The sequence below is a fragment of the Tamandua tetradactyla genome, chromosome 24 (assembly GCF_023851605.1).
Source record: "Tamandua tetradactyla isolate mTamTet1 chromosome 24, mTamTet1.pri, whole genome shotgun sequence".
NCBI lineage: Eukaryota > Metazoa > Chordata > Mammalia > Pilosa > Myrmecophagidae > Tamandua > Tamandua tetradactyla.
The window spans coordinates 26,066,471-26,094,457 of record NC_135350.1 but is presented as its reverse complement, the minus strand read 5'-3'; the positions used below and the strand labels follow the sequence as shown (position 1 = coordinate 26,094,457).

Sequence of the window (27,987 nt, the reverse complement as noted above, 5' to 3'; positions counted from 1 at the left end):
AAAAAAGGTTTCACAGAATTTCTGTTTCTTTTGGAACGCTCACATGTTTATTTATTGATAAGCTCTCTGAAGGGTAGGGTCAATACTGGTGTTAGTCAGGTGTTCCAGCTGATGACGACATGGTGCAGTCAGAAGATAGATGCAAGTGATGGCCTCAAAATGTCAGTATGGTACGGATACTGAAATAGAAAAGGAAATACATTAATTATTTTAACATCAGATATTTGATCTCTTCCTCTTGAGAGTCTACGGAGGATTTCTTTGTCTCAGTGGAAGCCTGGCTGTTTTTCTAGCCACTCCATTCCCATCCCTATACTTTCTAGTGCAAACAAATAAAAGGGAAACTCATCTTTTACTTGTTCTCTCTCATGTTTTCTTCAAATTAAAGCTCACACATCACCTTGTGATATACATCCCTATAAACTTCTTTCTATATTAGTATCTCAAAAAATAACTTTTGAAATTCTGAGTGCCTGCAAATTAACGAATATAAACCAACAGTGAATAATGACTATGGGTAAATTCTTGCTAACTCCCATGAACTTTGTAGGTACTTTTCATGCATTAACTCATTTAAACCTCAACCTAACAAAAAATGCCCACCATGGGACAATGACTGAAATTTGTTGACTACTGTGATCAACTGGATACTTAAATATGTGTATATATATGTATATGAGTGTGTGTACATATATATGAGCTCTTGTGAGTCAGTGTACTGTAATAGAAAATTAATCAGCTTTGTTAAGAAACAGATCTACCTTTGAATTCTGGCTCCTGTGCTTATTAAGTGCATGCCCTGACTGAGTTTCATCTCCATTCTTAAACAGTGAAATTAAGACAAAATAGCAGTATTCCTTGGGAAGCACATGAGGTGATACAGATAAGATCCTTTGTAGAGTAGCCAAGGATATGTGGATATTAGCTTCTTAGCTTTCTCAAAAATATACTTGCATATTTTTGTCAGATATAGTATCTAGTATAATATTACATCCATGTTGCCTAAGATATATTATTTAAATTGAAAACCTCATGGGAAGAGTGAGGGTAAAGTAAAAGCAAGGACTGTTGAATTAGAAGGTTGGGTTTGAATACAATTGCCTATTACTAGTTGTGCCTCATATCAAGGCAGATGACAAAATTCATCTTATTGGGTGATAGCAAGAGTCACATGTTAGAGGGTGAAAATGGTTTCTTATATTCTAAGCAATTTTTTAAAAATAGCATTTTGAATCCTAACCCTTTCCAATAATTTTTATTTGTGAACATATCTTTGAATACTACAAAATGAAATAACAGTAACAGTCAGTGTCTTTTAGGAAGAACTACTAATATTTGTATGGGAAACAATCCCAATGTAGCTCTGCTTACTTCTAGAAAGAAATTTTGGGATGTCCTGATTATAATCTAAATATCCATCCATTAATGCTCAGCCTGTATTGGGGGCCAGGCAGAGGCTGCAAGGGCTCCATGGTCTGATGATGACTGTGTGACTCTGATCCTTTTTTCTTTCAAGGCTGAGTGTCCTACTGTCAAAAGGTTGAATTGTTCTGATCTTACATATTTGTGGAAGCCACAAAAATTGGCTTTAGCAGAATTGAAATGAGAAGTACCATTTCTTGGTTCCTCACAATTAGATGTAAAATATTCTACATGCAAATGAACTGGTAGGGAAAATCAAGCACTCCACTTTTATTCTCATCCTTCTACTTCTTATAGATATGTCAAATTTTTGAGCAAATACAATTTTCTCTGTAAACCTAGTCCACCCCATAAAGAGAGAAGGAAACAATAATCTACCTCTTTCCAGAGCGAAGTAGGTCAAATCCTTCATTGATTTTTTCAAAAGGTAAAACATGGGTTATTAATGAATCCAGGGGAAACTTGTTGGCCATGACCTCAGTCACAAGTTTGGGGACAGAATCCTTACTCTTAAAGCCTAGAAAGAAGAAGACATCATTTGTAGATTCAGGCAGCAATCAGTAGAATTGGAGAAGAGAGCTTTCAATGATAATTAAAATCAAAATGTATAAAATGAGCTGCATTGGACAGACTGCTATAACTGGGGTTGGTAAGCGATAATGTGCTAAATATCCTTGTGTAGTAAATTGCATTTTTTTTTTGTTTACCCCTGGTATACTAGGACCCTTCATTACCAACACTCTTATAGAGTAATTATAGTTCAGATGATTATGCCCAAATTCAGTGAGTCAATTTAGGGTTATCTAATTTGGGTTAATAATGTGATCACAAACTATTGCTATGGATTTCCTGGGTACTACTGAGTATTTCAGTGCCTTATTGGGTCACCAGTATCAGAACAGGTATTGCTATACGTCTCAGCTAGTTTGGGACATCAGATGGTGAATCTTGGGAACATCAGTATGCATTCATTTTCAATCTAGTAGATATTTAGCCTACAGATGTATTAGGACTTTTAACTGATCTTTTACAACATTGCTTTTCAAACCCTGGCCTTATTATTTGTAAAATGGAACAAATCCTGCTCAATAAGAATCCACCCCCTTAAAACAAATTATATACCCCCAAAAATTGCTCCTTTCCAGGTGCGTCCAGTCAACAGCAACATAGGGTTCATGGAGAGGTTTTGGGAACCTGGAGGCACCCCTACAACGACGCTTGTGCCGTATGACTCGTGACAACATGACAGGGCTTCCACCTGGAATGAAATTAATATTCAGCATTGTAAAATAAGTCCTTTGATAGTTCCCACTCATGATACACTTAAGAATTCATGTAAAATCAACTTAGATTGTGAGTAGAAATTTTGTGTTTTCCTTCTTTATTCTCCTTTGTGTGTCTGTAATTGCTGTGGCATTAGGGAATGGGCAGAAAATATTTTTGGATGAGAGAATTAAAGGATGTATTGTTTGTACATAGATTTTTATTATAAAGTATTAAAGAGGAAAACATTATTATAGACATAGATAAAGTTGGTCCCCCCCAAATGGTAATACTTTATCATCATGTGAATCTTAAGTCCATCTATGAGGTAGTTAATAATTTCTCATTTATTTATTTAGCAGTTACTTTTAGCTTCATACTTAGAACAAATATTTTGATAGTGAACAAAATGTAATGTTGATTACGTTAATAAAATTTGTCTCTGGTCTACTTTATTTACTTCCTTTTAATGGATTCTTACTTTAGTATCTATCTCTAAATTGGACATATTATGTTACATTTATCTCTCAAAATGTATGTTGGTTTTACTTTAAATTTCACCCATTATTTTGAAATGTAATGGCCTTATCTTCCATTGAGGTTCTGAATACATTCTCTAGTAAGAAAATTGTTTAGGATTTCCCAGTAATGTATACTTATTAATCTTTTGGGTTTGGAGTATGGGTTGGAAGATCAAATATCCATAAAATTTGTACATTTGACATCATTAAATAAAGTGACAATCTCTTCCATGTGAGAATATGGAAGAAATACAATAAGAATTTAAGGAGAAAAACTGCCATCTTGCAAAAAGTTGGATTCTCTTGGAACTTCAGTTGTCTATGGCATATTTTACTAGATTAGTTCTGCAAAATCATTACTCTCAGAATGCTACTCTATATGTATAACATTGCTTGAATATATGGGGTAATGTAAACAATGGGGATTGATTGATGCAAGGACTCTTTCTTTAGGTTTTAGAGAATTCTAGTTAGGTGCAATAGAGCTAGAGATGTTATCCATCACAATTCATGATATTTATATTTATATGAAAATGATATCATGGAAACTCCAAAGATGTTGAAAGCACTTCAAGGTTGGTAATAGTATCTGAAAAAAATAAAACCAGCTAACATTTATTGAGTGCTTTACTATTAGCCAGTGGGCAGTAACCTAATTTTCTTGAATGTAATTGTAGTAATGCTATTTTTTGCATGTAATCCTGTGCTGGTTGAAAAGGATGTATGCCCCCTAGAAAAGTCATGTTTTAATCAAAATCCCATTTCATAAAGGTAGAATAATTTTTATTTAATACTGTATGTTTGAAACTGTAATCAGATCATCTCCCTTGATGATGTGATTTAGTCAAGAGTGGTTGTTAAGCTGGATTAGGTAACGACATGTCTCCACCCATTTGGGTGGGTCTTGATTGGCTTATTGGAGTCCTAAAAAAGAGGAAACATTTTGGAGAATGGGAGAATCGGAGAGAGAGGAGAATGGTGCAGCACCATGAGGCAGAGGGTCCACAAACCAGTGACCTTTGGAGATGAAGTAGGAAAATGCCTCTCGGGGAGCTTCATGAAGCAAGAAGCCAGGAGAGAAATTAGTAGATGATGCCTTGCTTGCCATGTGCCCTTCCAGCCAAGAGAGAAACCATGACTGTGTTCACCAGATGCCTTTCCAGATGAGAGAAACACTGACTGTGTTTACCATGTGCCCTTCCACTTGAGAGAGAAACCCTGAACTTCATCAGCCTTCTTGAACCAAGGAATCTTTCCCTGGATGCTTTAGATTGGACATTGCTATAGATTTGTTTTAATTGGGACATTTTCTTGGCCTTAGAACTGTAAACTAGCAACTTATTAAATTCCCCTTTATAAAAGCCATTCTGTTTTTGGTATATTGCATTCCAGCAACTAGCAAACCAGAACAAATGTTTTGAGATATGTTTGACTTAAATTTGTTTGGTAGTAAAATCTGTCATAGTTTTTTATATCAGACATAGAATTGGCTGACTATTAAGCACCAAGCACCATGCTGTCTGTTATGGGGATATCTAGTGAGACATTAAAAGTGTAACTTTCTTTAGGGCATATTTAGGTTAATAGAATGATTTTTTGGTCTAAAAGTGATCATTATTATTTTTAGTCAGAGTATGACATGTAAAGAGAAATCTTAATTCACAGACATATTAAAAATTAACACATTTTTTTTAAGAATATGGGGAAAATCCAATTTTCTGAATTTGAGGGCAGAATATTTATTATTTATATTTCCTTCATTTTGAGATTTTTTACCAAAGTTAATAGAATAACTTTATAATGCCTTATTATTAAACAACCTGTAACGGGAACTTTGACTTGAGACATTTTTCCTTAGCTGATAGAATGAAGGATTCCTTATAACAATGGATAAAATAATCATCAGTAAGAAACAAGTGATAGAAAATTGCAATTCATTATTTAAAAATAGTACTTATAAAAATATTAATATTCTGCTATTTAAAAATATCCCCTTGATTAAAGAAGCATGAATCTGGGCATGTCATGGTACATACCATGGTGTCAAACCGTCCAATGACTTCAAACGAAAAGTCCACACCACCTCCAGTCATTTCCTTCAGCACCTCATGGATGGGTTTCTGGAAGTCCTGAGGGTTGATGCACTCAGTGGCCCCCAGCTCTTTGGCCTTTGCAAATTTGTCCTTGTTGATATCCACCCCAATGATCCTGGCTGCTCCAGCTGCCTTACAGCCAATGACGGCAGACAATCCAACTCCACCAAGGCCAAACACAGCACAGGTGGAACCTGGGGTGACCTGCGTTTTTGGAGAGGACAAAAATGGAATAAGAAGTGTTGTTAGGAAACATCTAAGCTGGATAAGACGCCACTATTGAATGCTATCAGAATTACTTATACTCTTATGCCCAACTCTCCTAAATATCAACAGCTTGTTCTTTGACAGGCAGGTGACTGGTTTTTTAGGATAGGCTTGCAATTCCTTCTGGGGCCATATTCTATCTTTAATCACACCCCAAATTCTAAGGTATATATAAATTCTATATGGTAACGGGGAAAGCTGGCACAGTTTAGAGGAATGATCTAAGATTCCTGTGAGAAAAATGTTTCTGAGAGCTTGAGTATATGTGGGGTTAATGCATCTGGTTATTCCTACTTTGGCAACTTTGACTGCAGACCCATAACCAGTAGGAAATCCACAGCCAATGAGGCAGACTTTCTCCAGTGGTGCTGCTGCATCGATCTTGACCACTGAGATCTCATCCACCACTGTGTACTCAGAGAAGGTGCTGGTGTGCACGAAGTGGTAAATGGGCTTCCCTTTGCAGGTGAACCTGGTGGTACCATCCTGCATGGTCCCCCGAGGGTTGGTCAGACTGGCCAGTGAAACAGAGACAGAAACAGAAGGGCATGAGGCAGGAGCTCACCTGATGTGCAAATGCATTGGCCCTATGTGCAAACTATCAGAAACCTACTCGTTTTTCATGCAGAAATTGGCTTCTGGGTGTTTACAAACAGCACATTTTCCACACTGGGGTGTAAACAATGGGATGACTTTATCACCTGGAAAAGGATAAAACAAATCCTTTAAAAATTTCTACCTAATTGTTGCAACCAGAACCTACAGTTTTGATGTATATATTAAACTTATTTGTTTTGGAAGCATCTCCCAATAAATAGTGTGCAATCACCACTGTATCCTTGACTGTCAACAAAGCTTATCAGTTTGGTTTTATATTGGCCTGAGGATTCCCAAAGAAAAAATGCAAATGTGGCAAACAATCTGAATTTGTATTGTTTATACTTTATGAATAATCATCTTTTATCATGTCTAGATTTCTGCTGGGTCTCTACACATTTTTTTCATATAATCTTAGTTAATTAAACCTTCAGTATTCTCACTGTAAGCATTAATATAAATTTTAGTTGCAAGCTAACCATTAAAATGGAGATGTGATATTTTGTAATCCTTGAAGTGCAATAATATTGAGTGTTTTCATAAATATGATTACAAAATCTCTTCCTTATCTTTATTTTGAAGGTCATTTAATTTGGTTCTTTTCCTGGAAAACTAACAAGAATGTGTCAAACAAGAGGAATTCAAGATATTTCTCTGAATATCCTATTCATTTCCAAGTCAGGCACTTTCTTGTAGAATAAGAAATATGGCCGAAATGGATTATACAGTTACTTAATTTTTGAATTATCTATGTTTTCTCCTATGTTGGAGGGAGCAGGGGTATATAGTAAAGGCATCACTTTATTTTTGTAAAAAGGAAATAAAAGTTCAACCTCAAACAAATAACTTATTTTCTTCTCTTCACGGGTCATTTTAACATGTATTTCAAAGGGAGAGATTATGTCTACTGGTGTTTAGAATAAAACACCATTTTTATTTTTAATCAATCAAGCTACCTATTCCCTATGATCAAAATAATGATTGGACCATTATATCTATTAGATAACATTTAGGTGGAAAGGATAGTGTGGATATTTTCCATCATATTCACCCCTTACCTAAATATTTGTGAATATTAATACACAATACAATTAAGATATTAAATACTAAAAATGAAATATTTAGTCAATAGTTCATAATCAGGCATTTTTATCAATGGTTAAAGGTAATAAAATAGACACTCTTTGGGCAGCATTCTTTCTGCCAAAACTCCTCTATCTGGTCTGTTTCATTTGTTCTACATTCAAGAAGGGAGGCCACATAAGAGGAAGAATCAGTGACCAGGTTCCACTGCTGGACATAAATGGTATCACGTTGATGCAGTCTTAGCTTCACAGCCTATCCTGTGAACTCAGTGAATCATGATTCCCATATATTAACCCAGAGTCTTGGGATGTAGACATTTTGTTATTCCTTGACTTCTATAGTTTTTCCCTTGTCCCATTTATTGTTTTGTTTTGGGACCTGAAGGAAGACAATGCTTAAGAATACTAAAGTAATTTTAATTAGAGTGTGAACCCCAGGACTGCAGTCACTCTGACTCCTTGGTCTTCCAGTGTCCCAGGATCTAACCTGGGGCCTGACATCCAGGAGGGGCTCCATGAGTCACTGCTGAAGGGGAGAATCATGAGGTCTGTCCTGGGGACCTGCCTGGACACATGAAGGAAGTCAGGCAGGGAGAGAGAAACAAGGACATCCCTGTCTAGTTCTAGCTCCACCATTGGCTGCTGCTGGAACCTGCGCAGGTCTTACACGTCTCAAGGTCTTAGTTTCCTCCTCCAGGCCACTTGACCTTTGGAAGGCTGAATGCAGACACATCCCCTGAGTGAACCTGTACCTGGTTTGAATGCAGTCACCCCCTCACCAACGCTCTCCACGATGCCGGCTCCCTCGTGGCCTAAGATCACAGGAAGTGGTGTGACAAGAGACCCAGTGACCCCATGGTCATCTGAACGACAGATTCCTGTGGCCACCATCTGTGATGGAAAGGGAAAATATTTACATTCAGAAAAATGTATTACCCACTACTTCTCTGAATTTGGGTTTCTAAAGAATTTTCAAGGATTTTGCTGATTCCTCACTCTGACCAAATAAAACATTTTTTGTCCTTTATATTGTTCAATATAGACCCTCAACTGATTCCCTTTCCTGCTTTAAAAATATAGAATAATGTGTGAAAAAATTTTCTCTTTAATATGTAAATCTTATTTATAGTGTACAGGAATGCATGCGTTTTACAGAAGTAAAAATTTAAGATTAGCACCTAGAAAATGACCATTTATATTATATAATCAAATCCTAATTAATTTTTATCTTAATATATTTTACTTTGCAGTTTTTTTTTCTGAAGAAAGGCAAACTCTTTATTTTGCTGGGGGAATAAATACATTCCCTGCTCTTTAACCACTTCAAAGAACTTTGCTGATACCTTTACTTAACAACCAATATAATCCCATTGTCTGGATTACCATGATTTATATATGGAGCTTCTCTTAATGGATTTTGGTTGTTTCCATATGTTTATATTCTTTGATTTTTAAAAATTATATAAAACCTCAATTAAATAGAAGCAGAAAAAAGTGTTTCACCTTAATGCGAACTTCATAAGTTTTGGGGGGTGCAACCTCCACTTCCTCAATGGAGAAGGATTTCTTTAGCTCCCAAAGCACAGCAGCTTTGCATTTTATTACCTGGAAAATCAAACAAAAAGATGATTCTAATCCCTGCCTCCCCCTTCAAACCAGGGATTTTGTCTTTTCATCTTTTTATTCCAACATGTAGTTTCAAGTCTATACAAAAGCTGCTGTACAGAAAAGAGGAATCTCTCTTTGGCAAAAGAATAAAAATATTAAACAAACAGATAAACTTATAAAGAATAAAGAAAGAAGAAACAGACGTAGCTATAAGAAGACATTGAGATAAAGTTGACTATTATTCTAGATAATGCTATAAGTTTATTCTTTCTTTCTAATTCTGTCCTGAAATTTGTGGTTTATCCACAACTGTTGGCTTGTGTATGGAGTCCTGGGTCACAACTGTCAGGCCTGGCCCGGTAGCCTCTGGCTGAAAGGCCCCCACCCAAACTAGAACCCATGAACATCCAGGCATACAGCTGTTCAAACTCAGTCAATCAGGACCTGCCCTGACAAACAAAGGACCCCCACGGCACACGGCCCTTAGTTCTGCCCCTGGCCCTAAAGTGTGCGAAACACCTCACCTACCACAAGAGGCCCTGTAGGCATCGTCAGCACCCCCCCACTAGCTAGCCTATATCTAACCCTGCCGCTCCTAGGGGGTCACAACTTCCAGGGCCTGCACCCTGAGCACCCAGACCGGGAACCTCGCCCCAGGACAATAAAATTTCAAACTCGGACTCAGGTTCTCTGATTTCTCAGTCAGCTACCATCTAAAAACTGACACCCACTGCTGTGCATTCTTGTTTGCATCATTCTTTTGGCACTTAGCTTTGCAGCCTTGTTTAATTTTTAGATGTGTGTGTCAGGCATTCCTTCCAGATTACATTTGCACCAAATTACAACCATGCACTTCCATACGTATACCTATACATTTTTAAATAAGAGAACTGTGTTTGTGTTTGAATTTCTAGCTACAAGAGCTAAACCAGAGATGTGTTTCAAAATAAAAGTTGAACAGTGTTTGAGTTCAAATGTTGCAGTCTTTGAGAATATATTTAAGATCTTTCCATTGCTCTAAAGTGTGGCGTGTACAATTAAGAGTGCTTTTAAATAGCAAATTGGGATAACTGCAGATAGGAGAAAAACAATTTGATTGAAATGTATTCTTTTGAAACTCATTAACATGATTATTTTTCAAATACTTCCAATTTTCAAGCTTTTTCTTATGGCCAATGCAGCAGTTAGTATGCAAATTCTTAGGAAATGTACACTTATGGTGGTAGTTCCTGACTGTTGGTGTCTATGACAGACCGGCACATTGTGACCTGTTCTGGGGCTTTTCATGCTTGATGTTTAACCCTGACGAGGATGCTGCCAGATCCCTATATTGGACTATTAGTATTATTTTCAAGATGCAACTATTGAGGCTTGAATTGACTGAGTAATTTTTCCAAACACCATAAACCGCTGTTCAGAGAATTAAGATAAATCCATCATTATCTTTTTCCCAGCTGATGGTGTCCAAGTACTTTCACAGAACATTAAATAACATCATTAACACCAGTAACAGTATTGGCTAATATTTATCGAGATCTTTCTATGTAGCAGGTATTAATCTATGTGCTCTAGAATATTAATTCATTAAACTTTCACAATCACTTTATGATGTAGGTATTATTATTATTCCTATTTAATATTTGAGGTAAAAAATGCAGAAGTGTAAACATATGAAGTTTTATCACAAAGCTAAAAGTAATTGATGTTGCATTATAGGCAGAAGGATTGATCACATATTTATTTATCATTTTCATTAGCAATCAGTTTACTCTTTTGCTCTAGGAACTCTTTCCTATTATTTCTTTTTAAGCTGCTATTTGTTGTATTTAATCTTTCCTTTTCCTTGCTATCTTTCATTTTGAAATGTACCATTGTATCAATTCATCTGGAATTGTATTGGTACTCTCTTACTCCATTGTATTGGAGTAAGAAAATTGACAATTGGCCACTCATGGGATTGTCTATCCATTTTATGGAAATAGGCTTTCCTCATGTCACAAAGTATCCATGTAGAAGCCTCAGAAACTTTAAATTGGGTTATTATAGCAGGATATTATACAATGTGATTCACTCCTAACATAAAATGTAACAGAAAGACTTGCACAGGCTTTTTGCAATTAAAAAACTAATTGATTATATTGAATGAGCACATGCATTTCTCTAACTTGCCAACACAATGAACAACGAGGAGCCTCAGAACCAAATATCTCTGTTTCCAGTTCTAATGAGTAGTTTGAACTATATCAGCATTAATTTTCTGAAACTTTGTATTGACAAGATATTGTTCTACAAGATTTTTAAAAATGTGCAATAATGAAACATTAATAATCAGAATTTGTGTAGCTGTTGACTGCTTAACCTTGATGATTTTCATACTTTGAAATCAAAGTGCATTTTGTAAGAGGCTTTGTATTAAATTTCAGAGGATATTTTTAGACTCCTGGGAATCAAATTACTCTTATAAATCTTTTGTCAGACAGACTGAACATTCCTGTGCTTATAAAGAGAATATGATTACACAGATTAGTACATTTAAATTACGTTTTTATAATACAAAGATAATTTACTAATTAAAACACTTTTAGATTTCAATTTATAACTTACTCATGATTTGCTTGGGTAAACTATCACAGTAACTAGTATGTGCTAATTTAATGGTAGGAAAGAAGACAAACAGATGCAATATATCTAATAAAGTTATTTGAAAGTAGCCTATTTCCAAGTAGTTTAAAAGCATTGTATATGGTAGCATAGTTTTATGTTTTATAATATGTTCCTTTTAGTTTAAATAGAAAATTTAAATCATTCCTTAAAGACTGTACACTTTTACTTCTTATACAATAAATATAATATTTTATATTTAATTATTATATATAAGAGAAATTAACTCCAAAATAAGTTTTGTTGTTGCTATTTGCTTACTTTTCCTGCTGTGCTCATGTTCTTTCTGTCTTCTCTTCAGGCTTGGTGAATTCTTATGGACTAAGCAGATATATTGCCAGATATTTTGTTGCTTTAGTAAGTCACTTCAACCCATGTGATCTCCAGTCTTTAAGGCACAGCTCCAGTTTCTTCTCAGTCCATGTTGAATTAGTTAGGGAAGGATGCTGAGCCAGTATTCAAAACCGGACTTTGTGAATGTCAAATTCAGATAACATCTTTATGTTAGGTTAAACATTTCCTTGCACTACTATTTTTTTTTTTTTTGCGGGGGGGGGGGGGGCGGTGCATAGTCCCGGAATTGAACCCAATCTCCTGCATGAAAGGCAAGCATTTTAATTACTGAATTACTCATGCACCCCCTGCACATAAAGTTTAATCACTCTCATTTTCCTGTTTTTCCTTCCTCTTTCTCAAAAAACTAGTTCTCTTTTCCCTTTATCTGCACTAAACTCCAACTTATAATCTATTTGTTGCAGCAAGATACTGGGAGTGAAGAAGCAGGGCAGATAAGGCAGGGCTGAGAGAGCTACCAACTTGAAAAAGGTGTTTGATTCAGAACCTTCCTCTGCAGAGCAGAGAGTCCGGGCATCCAAAAGGTTGCAGCAAGTTGCTCACTGTGCCTGGCATTTCTGCTTCACTCAATACCAGTCAACCGTGACTGGGAACCTCCCTATGCCTGGCAGTAATCTAGGTAGTATGGGCATGGCAAAGGTGAGTAAGAGACTCTCTGTCTACCCAAATAAAGAGTCAATATTGGGAAGGGGCTAAGTTCATGGCTTTTGGGTCCAGGCTACCCAATCACTTCCTAGCTGTATAAATGTGGACACAGTATTTAAATGTTCTTTGTCTTAGTTTCCTTTTCTCTAAAATGAGGATGAATAATAGTACCTACCTCACAGGACTGTTTGGTGAATAAATGAGAAAATCGATATAAAGCACTTTTCATGGATCCCAACAGAATGGAAAACTGTCCATAAATGTAGGCTACAATTATTATTCATGAAAGGACACAATCTATGGGCAAATGAGACAGGTGAGCAACCAAGCCTTTTTCTATGTCAGCCTGTGTAGGAATTACTGCATGTGAGGTATAAGACTGTGCTTTGGGAGCAAGAAGGGTCCATGTGGTGTTGTGCCCAGAATAAAAGAATCTGAGTCTGAAAAAGAGTTTTTGTAGAGGAGCAAGAATTTGAACTAGATTTAACTTATCTTGGAAATTAGGGGAAAATCCTTACTATGGCATTTCCGTTTCCTTTGATTTATTGTAACTACAATGTCGTAGAGTTTCCAGGGAATATGACTTTGATTTTTCTTTAATCTGCACTGGAAGTCCTGTAACCTATAGGACATATTTCTATTCATTTAGATGTATCTATTTCAACAAAACTATAACATAAAGGACATATTTCTCTAGAATTGCCAGGGAAAATTTTATGATTAGTTCACAGCTCTGTGAGCAAGGTTTTATGATGCAGTTCTTGAGAGTCATGCCAGGGCTGGCAAGCCCTTCCCCAGCAGAGCTGCAAGAGAGGTCCTAGGATTTCAGGGCACTACTAGTTAGAAAACATTTGAGGAATGTAGAAAATTCCAAGTCTTTGGTCTGTACTTCAAGGCCCTTCATCATCTCCAGAAGTGTCTGCATCCGATCCCATGGAAACTGAATTTACCACCTAACAGAATAAAAGGGATTTTGTAGATATGATTAAGGTAAGGACTTTATAATGTTGCATTTATACTGCATTTACCAAGGGATCCCTATCTAATCATAATGATCTCAAAATTGGAGAATCATTCCAGGCTGTTTAGAGAGGCTGAAGTGTCTTACAGGGCCATGTTTGTTTCATTCATTTTCTAGTTCATGGGACAAATTAGTACACGTTTTCTCAGCATTTAGCAGGAAGACAAGAAATGGTATCCAACATTGTATCATTTACTTGAATTCATAGAATTAATTGATGAGATAGATATTATCACCATGCACATTTTATAAATGAAAACACTGAGGCTTAGTGAGTTTCCCTAAATTTCTCAAAGTAACATAGCATAGCTAAAGGAGGAGCCAGAATTTCCAGAGGCCTAACTCCAGAGTCTATCACCTTCCACTAATCATCATCTTCCTTATCATCATCATTATCACTTTTACTATTGTTCCGTACCTTTGCAATTGCTTTACATTTAACAACTCATTTATACCTATATGAGATAAGTGCCCCTATTATCACTTTTAAAAGATGAATGTTTATCAATAGTGTCTGTTTTGGTGCTCAAGCTGCAGGAGTGCAATATACCAGAAATGGGTTGGTTTTTATAATGGAGATTTAATAGCTTACAAATTTACAGTTCTAAGGCCATGAAAATGTCCAAATTAAGGCATCAACAGGATGACTTCACTGAAGACAGGCTGCTGACATCTGTCTTTCCTCTGTTAGGTAACAAGGCACATGACCAGCGTCTGCTGGTGTTTTATTCCCAGGTCTTGCTGTTGTTTTCAGCCTCTTATTCCAGGGGCCTTCTCGCTGAGCTTCTGTCCTCTCTTAGCATCTCTGGTGCTTTTCTCTCTAAGTTCTATCCAAAATTCTCTAGGTGTTTCTCTCTGAGTTTTTATTTTATCCTCATAAAGGACTCTAGTAAAATGGTTAACACCTACCTTGGGCACATCTCAGTTGAAATAACCTAACCAAAAGGTCTGACCCACAATAGGTCTGCACCCAAGGGAATAGATTAAAAGAACATGGCCTTTTCTGGGGTGATAACAGCTGCAAACAAGCTTCATTAGTGTCCTTGTCACTGAAGCCACTCCTTGACTTTCCAAGTACAGTTTTCCAAAACATGTCAACTCTCCTTACATCTAATATGCTACTACAATAAAAATCTGCTACTCATTATTGTTTGAAGATTTTGGAGAGATGAAACCAAATGCCATCATATTTCCTTCCACTGATAGAGGAATTTCTTTCATTCTAGCTTTTCCTTGATATCTAGTTCTCAATAACTTGACTTCAGAAATACTTAGTTCTGAAGGGTCTTCTCAACATCTCCCTCCCACCCACTTTGTAAGATGATGTCACCTAGGAAGTATTTATTATTTTAATTTAGAATAAACTGAATTTTTTGCTTTGAAATTGTAGCTATATCCCTCAAGACAATTGGATGCTTCCAAAAACACTGCAAATTACTGCTTGCTTGGTTAGTGGGTGTTCCAAAACATCCTAATTCGGTAAGTATTATCTGGTGATATTCTGATCTTTCAGTCATCATAACACTACTGAGTTATTTGTTGACAGGCTACATACCTCAAAGAACGAGCTTGGAAAAGGACACTAGATAGTTTTCTCTTGTGGTTATCTTTGTAGGTGAGTTAGTGAGCAACATCTGGATGTTCTTGATGTTTGTGATATCACTGTGCAGATTCTGTGCAGGTATTTTGAGGGAATGAAGTCAACATTGACGCTGCACTCCTATTCCCCACGACTTCTCTACTCCCCTTCATCTAGGAAGGAGGGGGGTTAGAGGGCTAGCCTTTGTGCAACCAGAGGGATTTTATGCCCACTGTCCTGTCACATGCATTTTGAACACCCTCTCTTTTTGCTCTATCCCACAATATCACCACCAATATAAAAATCTAAGAGAACCAGCAGCAGGCAATGTCCCATGTCTTATTTCTGGGATATTCTTAAGACTCTCTTGACCCTCAATATTTCCATTATTGTCTTTGACATCATAATCAAACTATTTCCAAATTCACATGGCACCTTGCATTTACACAACACTTCCATGAGCATCATCTCTGTAATCTTCCTAAATATTTAAAAGGTTGGTGGAGTAATTTTTATAAATAAAAGACAAAACAGGCTCAGAATGTGTGAGTGACTCACTGAAGGTAATACAGCAAACAGAATATAATTTTCTGTAATAATGGCATCTTCTCTATAATATCAAGTAGTTAGTGGATTTGCTAACAAATAACGCATTTGGAAATAAATATATGACTTTACTTTTCAAAACACCTGAAAAATAAAGCTCAAAATACAAATGTTCAGCTGCAACTGGAAAACAATGTCAAACTGGTAGCATAGTTTTTCTATATTCATATTATTCAACTAATTCCAGGGTAGAAAATGATTTAAGACATAGAAGCCAATAGATTGAAAATAATATTGTAAAAATGTACATCTATGTTTTGGATGATTGTGCCATTTCTTAATATCCCAGTTTACATCCTGAGTTCCCATTGGCTTCATTACTATCTCTGTACTTCAAACAACCTTGTTACATTTTAAATTACCTTATACCTCAATTCTACGTCAATTCTAATCAAGAAGACTATTTAACCAGTAAAGCATGTCAATGAGTAAAAACTGCCAATGTTTCAATATGGCTCTAGGAATAGTTCAGTTTTCTCTTTAATATCTGAACCTCACTATATCATATGTAGCAAGAAACCTGTTTTTATTTCAAAGGAAATTCTATATTCTCTGTAAGATAACAATAGAAACAATAAAAACTAATTTCCTTTATTTTATGAAAATGATTGGTGTTTCCCTTGAATTACTAAGAATTTTACTGAATTTAGAATGTCTAGAACCTCTCTCTATATACATCTGAATCTGTACGGTCTCTTGTAGTTTTTACCCTAGACTTGAATATTTTATAATATTCAATGTATTAGTTATTGTTCTCTAGAGAAACAGAATCAACAGGGAACACTTGCAAATATGAAATTTATAAAAGTGTCTCACGTGACTGCAGGAACACAGAGCCAAAATCTGCAGGGCAGGCTGTGAAGCCAACGATTCCAATGGAGGGTCTGGATGAACTCCACAGGAGAGTCTTGCCAGCCGAAGCAGAAAGAGAGAGTCTGTCTCCTATGAATCCTCCTTAAAAGGCTTCCAGTGATTAGAGTGAGCATCATTCATTGTAGAAGACACTCCCCTTGGCTGATTACAAATGGAATCAGCTGAGGATGCAGCTGAAGTGATTGTGAGATCTAATTCTATGAAATGTCCTCATTGCTACAGACAGGCCAGCACTTGCCCAAGGAGAAAAACAGGTACCACCACTTGGCCAAGTTGACACAGGAAGCAGACCACGACAGGATGGAAATAAACAGGTAGTGGGAATAGAGAAGAAGTCTATGGCTTCATGCACAATAGCTTGTCATGGGTGTGTAGAGGGCAGAGATAATGAGAGTTCCCTCCAGTGGGCTTCAATTATTAAGGGAAGCAAGAAATACAAAAAAGGGTATAAAGTCACAAGAAAAATTTTTGCTCAATGGTAAAGACAACCCATATAAAATGATCAAGAAGAAGGGTTTACTGATCTCAATTACACAGGTAATGTTTGCCATTTCATCTGACTCACATGCCTTTCAGACATGCTACAGAAGTGATTTCACAGAGCACAGGGCATTTTTAGGGCAGTGAAACTATTCTGCATGCTACTATAATGGTGGAACATGAAACTGTGCATTTATAAAAACCCACAGAACTGTGAAACACAAAGAGAGAAACTAAAGTAACCCATGGACTTATGTCAATAATGATAATAATAATAATCAATATCGGGTAATGTATTTTTACAAATCTATCACTCTAATGTAAAATGCCAATAATATGAGAAATTGCCCACATGGGTGGAGGAGAATGAGTACATGGAAAGTATTTCCTGTGCAAGTTTTTGTGTAAACCTGAAGGTTCTCTAAGAAAATATTTATATTTAAAACTCCAGAAAATCATATTTTCACAACAATTTCTGTTTTCTTTTGGAATGCATTTATTGATGACATCTATGATGGGCAGGGTCACTAATGGTATTGGTCTGGTGTTCAAGATGAGGAGAGCCTGGGGCAGCCAGAAGGTAGGTGCAAGTGAAGGCCTCAGAATGTCAGGACAGTCCGGATACTGAAATAAAAAGAAAATATGTTAATTATTTTAACATCAGCACTTGGTGGCTTCCATTTGAGAGTCCAAGGAGGATTTTATGTCTCAGTGGAAGCCTGACTGTGTTTCTAGCCACTCTGCTCCCATCCTAACGCATTTAGCTCAAACAAGTAAAAAGGAAGTTCATCTTTTAATTGTTCTCTCCTGTTTTCTTCAAATTTAAGCTCACACATCATCTCATAATGTGCATTCCTCTAAACTTCATTCTATATTAGCATCTTAAAAAGTCATCTTTTTAATTTCTGAGTGCCTGAAACCAACAATGGGTAATAAGTTATAATTAATTCTTGCTTTCTGCCATGAACCTTGTGGATACTTTTCATGCATTTAAACCTTAAACTAACAAATATGCCCACCATGGAGCAATGACTAAGATTTGCTAACTATTGTGTCATATGTACACCCATATATATATCCCCTCACATACATACATCTGTATGTCAATATATGCATATGTATGTATGCATATATGAGGTCTTGTGAGTCAGTGCAGTATAATAGAAAATAAATTGGCTTTGCAATGAAACAGTTCTAACTCTGAATTCTTGCCCCCCCTTAATTGTTAGTCCTGTTTGATTCTCATTTTCTCCTTTCTTAAATAGTGAAATTGAGAACAGATATCAGCATTCCTTAAAAAACACAAGAGGTAATGCAGATAAGATCCTTTGTACAGTAACTAGTGATATGTGGATGTTAGCTTTTTAGCTTTTTCAAGAATATATTTGTACATAGTCCTATTTTTTTGTCAGATGCAATATCTAACATAACATTATATGCATGTGGCTACCTAAGATATGCTATTTAAATTGAAACCCTCATAGGAGGAGTGAGGTTGCAGAAAAAGCATGGACTGTTGAGCTAGAGGGTTGGGTTTAAATAAAATGACCTATTACTGGTTGTGCCTCATATCAATGCAGGTGACAAAATTCATCTTTTTGAGTGACGGTAAGAGTTACATGTTGGAGGTTGAAAACAGTATTGGCTTATATTCCTAAACATTTTTTAAGTAGTATTTTGAACCCTAACTCTAATAACTTGATTTGTGAACATACTTTGAATAGTGAAAAATGAAATTAGCAGTAATAGTGTCTTTTAGGAAGAACTATGATGATACGTATAGGAAACATTCCCAGTGCTGCTTCACTTACACCTATAGTGAAACATTTGGGACATCCTGATTATAATATAAATTCCCAACCATCAGTGCTCAGCCTGTATTAGGGGCCAGGCAGAGGCTGCACGGGCTCCATGGTCTGATGACGACTGTGTGGCTTTGACCCTCTTTCCTTTCAAGGGTAAGTGTTCTACTGTCAAGAGGCTGAACTGCTCTGATCTTTTATATTTGTGACAAACCACAAAATTTGGCTTTGGTAGAACTGAAATGAAAGTACCTATTCTTGGCTTTTCATAATAAGATGTAAAATGTTCTACATGCAGATGAACTTAAGAAAAAACCAAGCACTCTGTTTCACTGTTTTTCTTATCCTTCTATCATCCCATAGATATGTCAAATCTCTGAGAAAATAAAATTTTATCTGCAAGCCTAACCCACCCCATAAAGAGAGAGGGAAAAATAATCTACTTCTTTCCAGAGCGAAGCAGATCAAATCCTTCATTGATTTTTTCGAAAGGTAAAACTTGGGTTATTAATGGATTCAGTGGAAATTTGTTGGCCATAAAATCAGCCACAAGTCTGGGGACAGAATCTTTACTCTTAAAGCCTAGAAAGAAGAAGAAATCATTGGTAGATTCAGGCAGCAATAAGCAGGAGAATTGGAGAAGGAATGTTTTAAAGATAATTAAAATCAAATAGTATAGAGTGAGCTGCATTCCACAGACTGCTTTTACTGGGGTTAGTAGGAGATAAAGTACTTCAATACCTTTCTGCAGAAAATTGAATTATTTGTGTGTTGTTTACCCTCTAATAAACTATTGCTCTTCACTATCAACTGTTTTATGCAGAGATTGTACTAAGATGATTATGCCCAAATTCAGGTGATCAATTTAAGAGTTATCTAAATTTGGGCAAAGAGTGAAGACAGGAACCTTTGAGCTATGGATTTCCTGGGTCCTGCTGAGTACTTCGGTGCCTTTATCTGCTCACCATTTTCCAACGAGGTTTTGGTATATGTCCTATTAGTTTATTCGTGATTAGAACGTGTGCCTTGGGAGCTTCAGGCTGCATTCACTCTATCACTAGTGGATTTGTAGCCTAAAGATACATGAGGACTATTGACCACATTGCTATCCAAAACCTGGCCTTGTTATTTGTAAAATGGAACAAATCCTGTGGTCAATAAGAATTCACCCCCTTAAATCTAACAACATACCCCCCAAAATTGCCCCTTTCCAGGTGCGTCCAGTCAACAGCTGCATAGGGCTCACAGTGAGGTTTTGGGAATCTGGAGGCACCCCTACAATGACACTTGTGCCGTATGACTCGTGACAGCATGACAGGGCCTCCATCTGGAATGATATTAATATTCAGCATTGTAAAATAGGGCCTCTGATAGTTCCCACTCATAATACACTCTAAGAATTCACATAATATCAGCCTAGGTTATGTGTAGTGAAGGGTATAAATTTTGTGGTTTGCTTCTTTGTGTCTCTGTAAGTGCTGTGGCATTAGGGAATGGGCAGAAAATATTTTTAGATGAGAGAATTAAAGGATGTGTTTGTGTATGCATAACTTGTCTTGTAAAGTATTAAAGAGGCAGTCATTATTACAACATTATAGATAAAGTTGGCTCCCCGCAAGTGGGTAATGTTTCACTATCAAATGAACCTTAGGCCATCTATGAGGCTCCCCGCAAGTGGGTAATGTTTCACTATCAAATGAACCTTAGGCCATCTATGAGGTGGTTTATCATTTTTCATTTATATATTTAGAGTCACTTTTAACCTTATACTTAGATCAAGTATTGAGATGGTGAAAAAGATTTAGTGTTAGTTACATCAATAAAGTTAGTCTCTAGTCCACTGCATGCACATTTTTTAATGGATTCCTATTTTATTAATCATCTCTAAATTGGGCATGTTATAAATGTTGTATATCTCCCAAAATGTACGTTGGTTTTACTTTAAACTTCACCTGTTATTTTGAAAATTAAAAGATAGTCCACAAGACTTGCCCTCGGTTAAGGTATTTGAACAAATTCTCCACTAAGAAAATTGGTTAGGATTCCCCAGGAATATACACTTATTAATCCTCTATTTTGGCATATCATTTGAAAGGCCAGCTATTCATAGAACAAGTAGTTATCAGATATTTGATATCATCAAATAAAATAGCAATCCAGTCCATGTGAGTACATGGGAGAAATATAATATGAACCTATGAGGTAAAACTGCCATCTTGCAAAATGTTGGATTCCCTTGGAACTTCAGTTGTCTAAGCATAGTTTCCTAGATCAAGACTGTAAAGATCATTACTCTCAGGGTGTTGCTCCATAGGACTAATGCTGCTTGAATTTATTGGGTAATGTAAACAATGAGAATTGATTGATCTGGGAACTTTTTCATTAGGTTCTAGAGAATTCTGGTCAGGTGGAATGGAGCTAGAGATATGTTATCCACCACAATTCATGATATTTATATATAATTTCATATACTATTTTATGGAAATAATATCATGGACATTCTAAAGATGTTGAAAACACTTCAAGATTGGATACCGTATCTTAAAATAATAAGACCAGCTAACATTTATTGAGTGCTTTACTACTAGCCAGGTGGCAGTATGCTAAGAATTTTCATGAATGTAATTGTATGTAATGCTATTTTATGCATATAAAGCTGTGAAACATGTATGCCTTAAATTTGTTTGGCAGGAAAATCTGTCAATCTTTTATAGTTTCAACACTACATATAGAGGTTCGGTGACTATTAAGTACCAAGTGCTGCATGTTATGTGGCTACCCAGCAGCCATTAAAAGTGTGACATTATTTAGGGCATGTTTGGCTAATGATTTTTTTGGTCTAAAAGTGATCATTATTACTTTTCATCAAATAGGACATGTGAAGAGAAATCTTAATTCACAGACATATTCAAATTATTAACACATTTTCAAGAATATGGGGAAAATGCAATTTTCTTGGAGAAAAGAATGTTTATTGTTTCTATTTCCTTCATTTTGAGTTTTTTTTACTGAAGTTAATAAAATACATTTATAATGGTTTAATATAAAACAACCTCCAATGGGCAACTTTGGTTTGAGACATTTTTCCTTAGCTGATAGAATGAAAGACTATTATCAATAATAATGGATAAAATAATCATCAGTAAAAAACAAGTGATAGAATATTGCAATTAATAATTCAAAATAGAACTAATACAAAATATTAATATTCTGCTGTTTAAACCATTCCCTTAATTAAAAAATCATGAATCAGAGCATGTCGTGGTACATACCACGGTGTCGATCCGACCAATGACTTCAAATGAAAAGTCCACACCACCTCCAGTCATTTCCTTCAGCACCTCATGGATGCGTTTCTGGAAGTCCTGAGGGTTGATGCACTCAGTGGCCCCCACCTCTTTGGCCTTTGCAAATTTGTCCTTGTTGATATCCACCGCAATGATCCTGGCTGCTCCAGCTGCCTTACAGCCAATGACGACAGACAACCCGACTCCTCCAAGGCCAAACACAGCACAGGTGGAACCTGGGGTGACCTGAATTTTTAGAGAGGACAAAAATGAAATAAGAAATGCTGTTAGGAAACGTCTAAACTGGGTAAGGTGCTGCTATTGAATGCTATCAGAATTACTTGTACTCTTATGCCCAACTCTCCTAAATATCAACAGCTTGTTCTTTGACAGGCAGGTGACTTTTTTTTTAGGATATGCTTTCAATTCCTTCTGGGACCATATTCTTCCTAAAATCACATGCCAACTTCTAAAGGATATATGGATACTATAACAGTAGCAGGGGGAAAGCTGTCACAATTTAGAGGAATGATCCAAGATTTCCTGTGAAAAAAGTGTTTCTGACAGTTGGAGTAGATGTGGAGTTATCACATGTGGTCATTCTTACTTTGGCAACTTTAACTGCAGACCCATAGCCAGTAGGAAATCCACAGCCAATGAGGCAGACTTTCTCCAACGGTGCTGCTGCATCGATCTTGACCACTGAGATCTCATCTACCACTGTGTACTCAGAGAAGGTGCTGGTGTGGGCGAAGTGGTGGATGGGCTTCCCTTTGAAGGAGAACCTGGTGGTGCCATCCTGCATGGTCCCCGGAGGGTTGGTCAGACTGGTCAGTGTAGCAGAGAGAAACAGAAGGGCATGAGGCAGGAGCTCACCTGTTGTACAAACACTTTGGCTCCATCTGCAATGTATCAGAAACCTACCCCAATTACACACAGTTGTTGGCTTCCGGGTGTTTACAAACAGCACATTTTCCACACTGGGGTTTAAACAATGGAATGACTTTATTGCCTGGAAGAGGATAAAACAAATGCTTTTTAAATTTCTATCCAAGAATTATTAGAACAAGAACAAGCTTTGGTATATATATATATCAGAGTCAAAAGTTTTGTAAAAATCTCCCAAGACATAGAGTACAAACACCACCGTGTCACTGTCAGCAATGTTTATCAGTTTGGTTTTATTTTGGCTTGAGGATTCCCAAAGAAGAAATGCAAATGTGGCAAACAACATGAATTTGTATTATTTCTACTTATGGATAAGTATCATTTACTATGTCCAGATTTCTACTAGGGCTTTATATACTTACTCTCATTTAATCTTAGTTAATTAAATCTTAATTATTCTCAATGTAAGCTTTAGCATAAATTTTAGATGTAAGTAGACTGACATTATGGGGATATTTTGTAAGAGTTTGATTGCAATAACATTGAGTGTTTTCATAAATATGATATCCAAAATCCTTCCTTTTCTTTTTTTGAAGTAAATATTTATTTTTAATTTAGTTCTTTTCTTGGAAAGCTAACAAGAATTTTTCAAACAATTGGAATTCAAGAAACTCTATGAATACTGCAATCCTTCCCAAGTCAGGCACTACCTTGTAGAATAGACGTATCAGCGAACTGGATTTAGGAGGTTTTGAAGTTTGGAATGATCTATTTGTACCCTGGGTGGTGGTGGAGGGAGTTGAGGTATAAAGCGAGGCTGTCATTTTGTTATTTAGATTTTTGTAAAATGGAAATGCTAAAAGTTCAATCTCATTCCAAACAACTTATTTTTTTGTCTTCACAGGTCATTTTGATACATATTTCAGAAGGAGAGAGTGTATCCACTGCCTAAAAAGAATTTTTTAGAATTAAACATCATTTTTATTTTTAATCCACCAAACTGCCTATTCCTTATGATCAAAAAATGATTTGACAATTATGTCTAATAGATAACATTTAGCCAGAAATGATAGCATGGACATTTTCTGTTGCATTTACCCTTCACCTCTAAACTATTGATCTATATTAATAAAATTAGGATAGATAATACAATATAATTATGGTAAATTAAATACCAAAAATGAAATATTTAGTCAATAGCTCATAAGCAGACATTTTAATCAATGATTAAAGGTAATGAAATAGACACTCTTCGGGCAGGATGCTTTCTGTTAGATCTCCTCCATCTGGTCTGTTTCATTTGCTCCATGTTCAAGAAGAGAGGCTACATAGGAAGAGGAAAATGTGAACAGGTTCCACTACAGGACATAAAAGTTTTCATGTAGATTCAGCCATAGCTGCACAGTGCCACCCTCTGAACTCAGTGAATCACAATTTCCATATACTAGTCCAGTGTCTTGGGACATAGACATATCATTGTTCCTCAACTCCTACAGCTTTTCTGTTGCCCCATTTCTGGTTCTGTTTTGGGACCTGAAGGAAGATGGTGCTCCGGAGCTCTAAAATAGCATTAGAATATGAACCCCCCCAGGATGGCAGTCGCTCTGTCTCCTTGGTCTTCCAGTGTCCCAGGATCTAACCTGGTGCTTGACATCCAGGAGGGGCTCCAGGAGTCACTGCTGAAGGGGAGAATCATGAGGTCTGTCCTGGGGACCTGTCTGGACACGTGAAGGAAGTCAGGCAGGGAGAGAGGAAACAAGGACACCCCTGTCTAGTTCCAGTTCCACCATTGGTTGCTGCTGGGACCTGTGCAGGTCTTTCATGTCTCACTGCCTCAGTTTCCTCCTCCAGGCTGCTTGACCTTGGGAGGACTGAATGCAGACACATCCCTGAGTGAATCCTGTACCTGGTTTGACTGCAGTCACCCCCCTCGCCAATGCTCTCCACGATGCCGGCTCCCTCATGGCCTAAGACCCCAGGAAGTGGTGTAGAAAGATTCCCATTAACCACATGGTCATCTGAGCGACAGATTCCTGTGGCCACCATCTGTGAGGGAAAGGGAAAATAATTACATTCAGAAAAATTTATGTCCCCAGGATAGTCTTAAAGTTTCCCATTCCCTAAAGGGGGCTTCTAAACAGTTTTAAAGAATTTAGCCCACTCATACTTTTAACAAATTAAAAATTCAGATTTTCAGTCTAAGATCATCTTATACTTTCCTTTCCTGCATTAGACAATCTGGAGTAATCTACAAGATAAACATTTCTGTAATCTGTATGACTTCTACAATATACAATAATGCAGTAGAAATTTAAACTGATATCAAGAAAATAGACCTTTATATTCAATCAGCTGCTGATTGACTTTGAAATCTTGATATATATCCTTTTGTACTGTATTCCTCTATAAACACATACATTCTTTTTTATATTTCTTAGGTTTGGTCCTTATTTTTTTCTAGGGTTACTTTGATTGCTTTAAAATATTTAATGAAATATGCCATTTATATCTTTTCTTGACAACCAATGTAATTCCATTGCACTGATTACTATAATTCACAAAAAACTTCCTTTTAATGGATTTAATGTATTTCCACTTTTTCATATTCTTTGGTTTTAATAAACCTAAATTAAATAAATGTAGGAAATGGTTTTACCTTGATGTGAGCTTCATAGGCCTTTGGGGGTGCGACCTCCACCTCCTCAATGGAAAAGGGTTTCTTTATCTCCCAAAGCACAGCTGCTTTGCATTTTATTACCTGGAATATCAAACAGAATATAATGCTTGTTTTCTCCCCATCTTGAAGTCAGGGATTTTGTCTTTCTGTCTTTGCTTTGCAACAGTTAGCTGCCTGTATAGTGCAAACAATTGCTGTATTGAAACGGGCAAGTTCTGGGTAGGAAAATAATAAAAATAATTTTTAAGCATGTAAAGCATAACATAGGGAAATAATAGGAGAATTAGTCATAATGAGACATTAAGATACATTTGCGCATACTTTTTCTAGGTCATTTTTACATATCGTCTTTTTTCCATGGATATTTATTCTTGATATATTCTAATGCTAGCCTCTAATGGTTTGTTGACCCACAACTGTTGGCTTATACATGAAGATCTGTGTCACTGTAATTCACAGAAAGATTTTCTATTATTCATGTAAAACCTGTTGCACTCTTGTTGCTTTTTTTGTTTGTTTGTTTAAGCCAAAAGCATCTGAATTTATGATAACAAGTACAATTTGTCTTCTGTTTGGGAATATTTTCTTTGTCTCACTGTTTCCCTGCCTGCTTCTATCTTTGATTTATTTTCCTTCCCCACCACTTCTGTATGTTTCTGTTTGTGTTACTCATTTGGAGCATAGTCTTTCCAAAACTGTTTTCTTGTGTGATTTATGAGTAACCACTTCTTTCAGAATACATTTGGACCAAAATTGACAAGTTAAACTGGAGACTGGTAAATGCAAAAACAAACATTCCCACATGAATACACATATAATTTAAAATTAGGAAATCTGTGCTTGTTTTTTTGATTTGCTATTGCAAATAGCTTAACCACAGATGTTCTTCAAATTAAGAGATAAAATATATTTTCAAGGTTTGAGAAAGCCTTTAAAACCTGCTTTCAAGGTGGCAAATTTGTATATATTTAGTGCCTTTTCAATAGTAAAACAACATACGTATAATTATGATAAAATAAATTATATTGAAATTCATTTCCATTATTTATTTTTTAAATCCTTCCAATGACACAATAAATATGAGAGTTCTTGGAAAATGTACATTGATGGTAATGGGTCCTGAATGTTGTTGTATATGATTGATAGGCACACTGTGTCCTGTTCCTGGGGCTTTCCATGCTAGATTTTTAAACTTTACTGGGATGCTACTGGGGGCAACTCTCGAATCCTGGCCTGATTCTACAAATGGAAATATTGAGGCTAAACTTGATTGAGTAGTTTTCCCAAAGTCTTAAATCTGGCTGTCTAAAGAAAAAAGATGCATCCATTGTTATGTTTTCATTACCGTATAACACATTTAAATTCTTTTTTTTTAATATCCCATAATTGCTTGATTAAAACATTTCTGGGGTGGGCCACGGTGGCGCAGCCAGCAAGAACGCTTGCCTGGAATGCCAGAGGACCCGGGTTCGATTCCCAGTGCCTGCCCATGTATTAAAAAACAAAAACAAAAACATTTCTGATTTAGGTTTCTAAGTTAGCCATTGATATGTTTAAACTATATCTTAACTACTGAGCCATATTTTATTTAACAAAAGGAGAGAACAGTAAATACACATGATATATATTATGGCAAATATACATAGGTATAAAAATAAAATTTTTAGAAAAATTGTATATTTTATTTTACTATATATTTTTGTATATATGAAGGTTAAATTATTTGTTTCAAATTCAATGCTTTTACTATGCAATAAGTACAATAAATTTGTATTTATTATATAACAGACAAAATACTTAACAATAAAGTTTATTTGCTTACTTTTCCTGCTGTGCTCATGATGTTTCTGTCTTCTCTGCAGACAGGGGACTGGTGAATTCTTGTGGACTTCCTCCTTGATCAGGGACACAAAGCAGATGCTGTCAGGTATTTTGTTTGCTTGTGTAATGCCCAATTCTACATATGTGATCAGGGATCTTTAAGCCACACCCACTAGTTTATTCTCAGCCCAAATAGAATCAGTTAGGAAAGGACACTGAACTGATATTCACAACTCAATTTTGCAGTATGCCAAATTCAGATGTCTCGTTTTCCTTAGGTAACATATTTCCTTACCTATAAAATTTAATCACTTTGCATTTTACTATTTTGTATTTATCTGTTCCCCAACCCCACAAAAGTAGAAAAGAGTTCTGTTTTCTCTTTGCCTGCACTAACTTTTGACAGCCCATTTATTTGTTAGAGTTGGTGGGAATGG

General features: G+C 36.2%; 1 protein-coding gene and 1 pseudogene across 3 annotated transcripts; both read right to left on the bottom strand.

Annotated features, from left to right (window-relative positions):
• Window positions 1–4: 4 nt before the first annotated feature.
• On the bottom strand, window positions 5–16,656 carry LOC143668134 (alcohol dehydrogenase E chain-like). Of its 2 annotated transcripts, none has more exons than XM_077142746.1 (9): window positions 16,539–16,656; window positions 8,752–8,853; window positions 8,001–8,139; window positions 6,180–6,267; window positions 5,861–6,080; window positions 5,243–5,503; window positions 2,545–2,680; window positions 1,801–1,939; window positions 5–179 (listed from the first exon to the last, which is right to left on the bottom strand). In XM_077142746.1, exons 3-9 carry the CDS (start codon window positions 8,137–8,139, stop codon window positions 155–157), a joined length of 1,008 nt encoding a protein of 335 aa, XP_076998861.1. In that variant the 5' UTR covers window positions 8,752–8,853; window positions 16,539–16,656; the 3' UTR covers window positions 5–154. The 2 variants fall into 2 exon arrangements, with proteins under 2 accessions (XP_076998861.1, XP_076998860.1); XM_077142745.1 differs by lacking the exon at window positions 16,539–16,656 and adding an exon at window positions 11,779–12,000.
• Window positions 15,276–27,686, bottom strand: LOC143668163 (all-trans-retinol dehydrogenase [NAD(+)] ADH1B-like; annotated as a pseudogene). Its single transcript, XR_013168351.1, has 8 exons — window positions 27,552–27,686; window positions 25,709–25,810; window positions 24,959–25,098; window positions 23,089–23,176; window positions 22,772–22,991; window positions 22,150–22,410; window positions 17,543–17,699; window positions 15,276–15,289 (listed from the first exon to the last, which is right to left on the bottom strand). The product of XR_013168351.1 is annotated as an all-trans-retinol dehydrogenase [NAD(+)] ADH1B-like (transcript).
• Between the last annotated feature and the right edge of the window lie 301 nt (window positions 27,687–27,987).